The sequence below is a fragment of the Silurus aristotelis genome, assembly GCF_946808225.1.
Source record: "Silurus aristotelis genome assembly, chromosome: 10".
Classification (NCBI taxonomy): domain Eukaryota; kingdom Metazoa; phylum Chordata; class Actinopteri; order Siluriformes; family Siluridae; genus Silurus; species Silurus aristotelis.
The window spans coordinates 9305565-9314172 of record NC_139583.1 but is presented as its reverse complement, the minus strand read 5'-3'; the positions used below and the strand labels follow the sequence as shown (position 1 = coordinate 9314172).

At 38.0% G+C, this 8608-nt stretch overlaps 2 protein-coding genes across 2 annotated transcripts in view; one reads left to right on the top strand and one right to left on the bottom strand.

Annotated features, from left to right (window-relative positions):
- LOC310731884 (uncharacterized protein) overlaps positions 1-8608 on the top strand; it is a 421718-nt gene that overhangs the window by 13487 nt on the left and 399623 nt on the right. The window lies entirely within an intron of this gene.
- Positions 2014-6861, bottom strand: LOC310732714 (uncharacterized protein). Its single transcript, XM_083553330.1, has 7 exons — positions 6809-6861; positions 4738-4871; positions 4539-4614; positions 4189-4300; positions 3984-4078; positions 3265-3616; positions 2014-3068 (listed from the first exon to the last, which is right to left on the bottom strand). The coding sequence occupies exons 2-7, from the start codon at positions 4857-4859 to the stop codon at positions 2908-2910; spliced, it is 918 nt and encodes a 305-aa protein (XP_083409456.1). The 5' UTR covers positions 4860-4871; positions 6809-6861; the 3' UTR covers positions 2014-2907.

Sequence of the window (8608 nt, the reverse complement as noted above, 5' to 3'; positions counted from 1 at the left end):
GTGCAAGATGTGTTGAGGTCACTGAGGTAAGATGGTGCAGTTTAGCATCTATCAAAAGTGCAAATAGTAGTTTAGAAGTTTGGAACCACCAAGACACTTTCTAGAGTGGCCAAAAGGCCAAACTGAGCAATCGGGGAGAAGGGCCTTAGTCAGGGCCTGATGTAAATCAGGTGGCCAAGAACCCGATGGTCACTGTGAAAGAGCTCCAGCATTTCTCTGAAAAACAACATCCATCTCTGAACACTTCACCTATCAGGCCTGTATGGTAGAGTTGCCAGAAAAAAGCCACTCCTCAGTAAAAGCCACATGACAGCCCATCTGGAATTTGGGAAAAGGCACCTTAAGGACTCCCAGACTATGAAATAGAAATATTGAACTCTTTGGCCTGAATGCCAAGCGACATGCCTGGATAAAACCAGGCACTGCTCATCACCTGACTAATACCATCCCTACAGTTAAGTATGGTGGTGGCAGCATCATGCTGTAGAGATGTTTTTTAGCAGCAGTGACTGGGAGACTAATCAGGATTGAGGAAAATAAAATAAAGCAATGAACAGAGACATTCTTGATGAAACCTGCTCCAGAGCTCTCTGGACCTCAGACTGGGTCGATGGTTCATCTTCCAACATGACAATGATGCTAAACACACAGCCAAGATAACAAAGGAGTGGCTACAGGACGACTCCGTGAATGTCCTTGAGTGGCCCAGCCAGAGCTCAGACTTGAACCCAATTTAACATCTCTGGAGAGATCTGAGAGCTCCCTTTCCAATATGAAGGAGCTTGAGTGGTTCGGCAAAGAAGAATGGGAGAAACTGCCCAAAAATAGGTGTGCCGAGCTTGAAGCATCATACTCCAAAAAAGACTTGAGGCTATAATTGGTGCCGAAGGTGCTTCAACAAAGTATTGAGCAAAAGATGTAAATACTTATGTACATGTGAATTATTATTATTTTTTGTTGGTTTTATTTGTAATAAATTTGCAAAGATTTTCACGTCGTAATTATGTGGTATTGTTTGTAGAATTTTGAGAAAAATAATGAATTTAATCCATTTTGGAATAAGGCTGTAACATAACATGGAAAATGTGAAGTGTTGTGAATTCCTTTCTGATGCACTGTTTATCTCTGGGTTAGTGATTTGGAAATGGGATTGGAAGGTGGGAGGTTCAAACCCCATAACTGCCAAGCTGCTGCTTTTGAGTCCCTGAGCAAGTAACCCTCTCTTCCTAAAAAGCTAGGATATGCAAAAAAGGAATTTCACTGTGCTATAGTGTATATGTGATAAATGAAAATCATATTTCTTTCTTTTCTATTGTTTTGTTTTTTTTTCTTGTCTAAGTTTTTGTTCGAGGGGAGTGCGGGTAATAAAATACAACTTTCTTCACCACTTCAACGCTAGTGCTTATGTGCAGTGTTACAGCATTATTGTGAATTTCATGGTGCTGTTAAGTCCTATGCACAAATGTAAAGGCCAAATATTTTGTTTATTTTTGCTCCACAGAGTGAAATAGATCCCAAGCATGCCACACTCACTAGTAGCCCATTTTTTAACTGGCTAAATCATCTCATGATTTTTGGCTCCCCAAAGCATTTTTAGCATGGAATAGTTGCATAGTTTACAGTCTTTTAGAGTATAAAGTTATTAGAGAATATACAGTTATTAGAGAATTAAAAAAAAAGTAATAGCTTTTGTGCAGTTGTTCTGAAGATGATGTTTGCCAAATGTGGTGGTAATTGATTTTATGGATTTTGTTAGAATGGTAAGGAACTTGGTAAACAGGTGAATTGCAGATCAATCTCAGATTTTTTTTACTGTAATTCTGCAGTCATTTGTCACAGTCTACAGACTGAGATGGAGTGAAGGCCATATTCTTATTTCACACATTTTTTCCTCTATTATTTAAATTTATAATTTGCGTATTTTATAGTAAAGAAAGTTTATCATTCATTTTTATTCGTAATATATTTTATTCAAGTTTTTATTGTTATTATCTATGTTGATAATATTTTTTTGCTGGTGAAGATATTTGAAGCAGGATGTTTACGAGGTGATATCAAAAGGTTTAGAGACCTGGGCACCACAGACCTGGTCGCTTTCACCGAAAGTCCTCCCTCAGACATCTTAAAACCTGGCAGCAGAACCCGTTATTGACAGTCTGGCCCCTGGGGATGCATTCTCGAAACACAAAGCTCTGAATCTCGAAAAGTATACACTTGGTCAAGCTGCTGTGGAGTTTATAGGCTCTTCCACTGTGAAGACTGTTGCTTAGTCTCAGGGTTGAACCAAGACACTCAAGTTTCATCACCAGCAATGATCCTCGACATGAAGGACGGTAATCCGTGGCACGCTGACGGAGAAGAACTAGATCCTGTAGATGCTGAGCTCCTTCTCCTCCCTGCCTGGGGACGAACTCGGAAGCATGGTCAAATGTTCACATGTGAGGATTGTCTAGACTGTTCTTTATGATGCACCGGAAATGGCCGTAAGGTTGTGAATTGTTCTCTGACGATCATCATGCACAAGTTGGCAAATGGTTTCTATATTTTCGGGGGTTGAGTTTTTTAAAAGGTCCTCCTGATTTCGTCTTCCAGTGAGGTTCTTCCGCTCTTAAAGTGTACCTGCCACTCGAAACACCATGAACGACTCATTGCAGCATCGCCATAAACTTGACGAATCATGTTAAATGTCTTTGTGGTAGATTTGCCCAGTTTCATGCAGAATTTCAAATTTTCTCTTTGCTCTAACTTGCTGTCCATGACGAAATTCAAAGTCTGTTGTATTGGAGTTTCTAATCTCCTAATAGTGGACACTAATAGTCATTTATTCACTGAACAACACAATATGGTACGGCTCTGGTAACAATCCATAACTAAACCTCAGTTTGTGGTTGCTTGAGAGCCATACCATTACATGCAGAATGCTGTTTGCTGACAAGCAGTAGGAGCAAGTTGTCTTATTCTTAAGACCTGCTCAAGATTTTCCTTTTGGTGCACCATGTATTCAAGGTTGGTCGCATATATATTGGGTACCAATCTGACTTTCACAGGACGTGTCCTCCTTCTGCAATCTACAATTTGGATACAAAAAAGTAAACAGTGTTGAAAGATTATGAATAGATGGTTGATTTTTTGCTGTGGTTTCTTACTTCAGAATAATATACACTTTAATTTAACACAGAGGGATAACACAATATTTCCGACTATTGTTAAATGTTTATAAAAATGTAAACGGTTAGATATGTCGCATTAGAAGATTTTCTTTACCTGCCGTTTTGCTAAAATGGGTTGAAGGGACATAGCAAGCATGTTTTAAGATGTTCCGTGCTTGATCTCCTGCTTCCTGAAATCTTTTTGCTTCCTTTTGTGCGCAAGTCTGTAAAACTATTTTTGCAGCTTTTCCTTCCAACTTCCCCAGAATGTACTGAGTGAGCTGTTTATTTAAATCTCCAAATGTTAGGCACTTCAGGCTATCATCTGTAATTTCCTCTTTTGGCTGATGCCCCTCATCAGTTGTCCTTGTTATGTGAGTATCTTCATCCACAATAAAAGCTACCCCATCCTCGTGTTTTTTTAAATGACAGCGTACCACAGGTTTCTTTTTTTTAGGCATCTTTTCCTAAAATAACAAAGCAATGAATTATCTTATAATTCACATGATCAGAGATTTTATTGTAAATGCATTAAATTATAGGAATGCCTTCTGCATATTTTCCACTGCTTCTAATTTAAACATAACTGATGTGTCACACAGTGGCTTAGATAGATAGATAGATAGATAGATAGATAGATAGATAGATAGATAGATAGATAGATAGATAGATAGATAGATAGATAGATGGATGGATGGATGGATGGATGGATGGATGGATGGATGGATGGATGGATGGATGGATGGATGGATGGATGGATGGATGGATGGATGGATGGATGGATGGATGGATGGATGGATGGATGGATGGATGGAAGCTAAATGCTTTTCTTACCTCAAGACTGGTTGTTTCCTCCCTTAACAAGGGTTTAAATGGTGAAAATCCAATCGGATCCATTTTGCAACGTTTTGATTTCTTAGTGTTCTTTTCTTGTAATTACACATAACAAATGCAATTAACTTAATATTTAATCTTCGAACATTATGATTGGTTTCTTAGTCATTTTGTTCTGATTCAAGGTAATATTTTAATCTCTTACCAGCAAATTCTCGATGAACCTCTTCAATGATTTTGTCAGCTAAGTATCTGTTTTTGCCTGATAAAATGGGTAGAGCTAAATAGTTGGAAATCATTGTATTCTTCGCATTTACCTAAAATCAAAATGACAAATATTACACCTGTAAGAAAACCTAAAAATAATTAAAAAAATAACACCAATATTTTGGTACTTTAATAAGATATTGCTAGATAACATTATGAAGAAAACCTACAAAACTTTTACCTTATTTAGTCCATATAAGATCAAACAGTTTTTAAATCTAAATATATAAATAACAAAATAAATAACAAGGAGGGTTAACTAATACAATTCTTTACTGGTCTGCTTACAGTAAAAAAACCTTTGTGTGTTGAAGTCCGATCATGGATTTCTGGAACGTCAAGTGGTGCAGATTTTAACAATGCTCTGTAAGAAACACATTTGTTCAAATTAAACACATCTGGATTTTCAGACACAGCAATTCTAGTAGAAATGAGATGGACTCATCATACAAATCGTCCTGTGTGTGAAATGGTGCAATGTCTTTACCTGTTCATTCTGGTAATTTTTTCTTCCACTGTCTGGAACATGCCAGCTTCTGTTATCTTAAGTTTTGGCATTTGAGACCAAGGTGTCTCTTGAATAATGTTGCTATGAGACGGTCTCCTCATTGTGAAGAACACCTAAAAATGAAGGCAAAATAAACAAACAAATCAATCATTTTCCAAAGACATAGAAGAAATAAAAATAAAAATAACCTAAAAAAATTTCAGTTAATCATACGAGTAAATGAGAATCGTTACTTCAAGGTTATTTTGTACTGATACAAATCTCCTTACTGCTTCAGATCGATTACTTATGCGCTTATGCACAGTAACACTTTGAGCAATAACTCAGGGAATGGAAAACAGATAATATTACAATGGATTAAAATTAATCATCAGTGTGAGCCTTTTCTGTAAACTTACAGGTAAATTTTCTTTTAAAAGGATTGAACTCTAGGGGTCCCCAACCACTGACCGCAGACTGATACCAGGAAGTGAATCATTTGGTACCAAATACAGACTGTCTAATATTTTTGGTTTTTACCATTTTGATTTACTTTGGCATATTTCTAAAATATGACCACTTACACCTATGATAATTTCCCAGTTCGCAGTTTTTTTCTATGCATCGAGAATTTAAACTTCCACTGATTCTCTGTTATGCTGAGTTGAGTGACTTTTCATTTTATTTACACTGAGCATAACATTATGACCACCTGCCTAATATTGTGTTAAATCCCCTATTGCTGCTAAAACATTTCTGACCCGTCGAACATTAACAGCATTAACTTCTTCATCAATTTGAGCTACAGGAGCTCGTCTGTTTAATCGGACTACATGAGGCCAGCCTTTGCTCCCCATGTGCATTAATGTGTCCTGGCCGTCCATGACCTTGTCGCCGGTTCACCACCATTCCTTCTTCGGACGACTTTTGATAGAATCTGACCACTGCAGACCAGGAACAAATCTAACAAGATCTGCAGTTTTGGAGACAACACAGTTTGGCCCTTGTCAAACTCGCTCAAGTCCTTACGCTTGCCCATTTTTCCTGCTTTTAACGTGTCAACTTTGAGGACAAAATGTTCACTTGCTGCCTATATAGTCAGTGTTACTCACTTTAGTGTTAGTCAGTGTTATTCACTTCACCGGTTATAATGATATGTCATAATGTTATGCCTGGTCGGCACACACACACACACACACACACACACACACACACACACACACACACACACACACACACACACACATGTCTGTTATAAATGTACCTTAAATTAATACTTTTCCAATTTTTAATACTCTAATTTAAATAGCCACAAACAAATATAAAGCTTTATGCAAATGTATGTTCATTATTATTGAAACCATCCTTAACATAAAGCATGAACACAAAATATTCTTGTAAATGTTTTAAAAGTAATTATGGTGTTTTAAATTTACGTAAATCATCAGGACACCAAGCAGAACTTTTGATATGTTTCCACACAGACGGGTAATGGGGCGATACCGGAAAATCTGTACATCTGGTTACATAATCAACAATATTTGTTGTGAATGTATTTATTTCAAGCTTTGTATACATATATTCATTATGTCTGTCTGAGATTCAGGTTGTTTTGTTTATGAGTCTTTGAAGAGAGATGACCTACAGAGACGGCAGAGAGCGCCCCCTGTCGGTTTTCGTTATTTTTACAAAAGAACAGCGTTTTGTTGTTATTATGAGTGAATACAAATTAAAGATCAGGTAATTTAAGTTCGTTTCGGCGTTATGATGAAAAAAATGCCATAAAACGCGGTGTTTGGTACTGATTTGATATTCGGCGCAACAGCCAAACAAATGTTCAGTGATTGAAATTTACTTTTGCAGTAATTTTTGTATTTTTTTTTATATATATCTAAATACAGAAAGGACGTGAATAAATGTGTTGCGTTAAAGGTTTAAATTTCGCCTCTTTTAGATTTATATATTTCTGTTTTTAATAATAAAATGAGAGCCGTTTTAAAAATACATTTTCGTTACTCGCTTTGTGAATTTGCTTTCCGCGCCTCATTGATGGAAAAATCAATTGACTTACAGAAATAATATGATGCTTAAAAAGCCGCAGACGCGCTCGAATCCTCGCGTCTGCTCTTGAGACTGGCTGCAACCTCCGCCGCCGAGAGCTATTTATTACCGCGCAGTGACGTCACAATACAAATGAACGTCATCGGAGCTAAAAAGCCAAACAAACAAACAAACAAACAAACAAATTACAGTACCTGCTCTGAGTCAGACAAGCTAAGCAAACAAGCTTAATGCGATAAGACAGCGTAAGACCAAACTCGACCAAACTGCTTGTCAGTACATAGTATACTTTTTTATTTATGTTTGCAGATGATATTGTGATTTGTGGTAAGAGTAAGGAGCAGGTTGAGAAGAGCCTGGAGAAGTGGAGATATGTGCTGGAGAGAAGGGGAATGAAAGTCAGTAGGAGTAAGACAGAATACATGTGTGTGAATGAGAGGGAGGGCAGTGGAGTTGTGCGGTTGCAGGGAGAAGATGAGGAGAAGGTGGAGGAGTTCAGGTACCTGGGGTCAACAGTGCAAAGTAATGGAGAGTGTGTTAGGGAAGTGAAGAAAAGAGTGCAGGCAGGGTGGAGTGGGTGGAGAAGAGTGACAGCAGGAGTGATCTGTGATAGAAGAGTATCTGTGAGAATGAAAGGGAAAGTTTATAGGTCTGTGGTGAGACCTGTGTTGTATGGTTTAGATACAGTGGTATTGAGTAAAAGACAGGAGGTGGAGCTGGAGGTAGCAGAGCTGAAGATGTTGAGGTTTTCGTTAGAAGTGACGAGGATGGACAGGATTAGAAATTAGTTTATTACAGGAACAACGTATATAGGATGTTTTGGAGACAAGGTGAGGGAGGCGAGATTGAGATGGTTTGGACATGTGCAGAGCAGGGACATGGGGTATATCAGTAGGAGAATGCTGAGGATGAAGCCACCAGGTAGGAGGAAAAGAGGAAGTCTAAGGAGGAGGTTTATGGATGTGGTGAGGAAAGACATGCAGGGAGTTGGTTTGAAAGAGGCAGATGTAGAGAACAGGGGGGTAAGAAGACGGATGATCCGCTGTGGCGCCCCCTAATGGGAGCAGCCGAAAGAAGAAGAAGAAGATGATGGACAGATTATAGCCCAGAGATACAACGCCTTCAGTACTGGCTGATTTCAATATTGATCGATCAGCTATAACATTAAAATGATCTGCCTATTATTTTGTAGGTTTCTCTAACATGTTCAAACATGGATTATACTCGGATGTTTTAGAGCAGTGGTTCTCAATAATTTTCTGCCGTTCCCCACTATAGAGGAGGGTGGATTTTTAAAATTCCAAAATGGTAATGAAATATTGCAAATTAAAAAGGTCTACTTTATTGAAATAGCATGTCATGTCTTTATTCCCCACTAGAGGGCCACTTTGAGAACCATTGATCTAAAGGTACTGAAAGTGGTGAGGTTTAAGATCTCTATGATAACTGGGTAAAGGAAGCGAGAGAGAAAATGACACTACAGGCCTCAGTCTTTATATTAATTAATTGATACAGGCAATGTCCACTTGGTACTGTAGGTTAGAGATTTAATCCTGAATATAGACAATGACCTCGTGTTATAGTTAAGATGAGCCTCACAATGGTTCTCTAAACACATTACTATGTGGTCTGTTCAGTGTCTATAGGATCTTTACGATGTGAGGATGTAAAGACTCTGTATAGCATATGTGTCAAACTCAAGACAATGAGTGTCCAGGAAGATAAAAATGTACGCAGATGGAAGACCTTTTCAAGAACGATGGGAAGGCGAATATATGTTTGTGCTTCAAGGAGAAAAACTAAGCTAAAA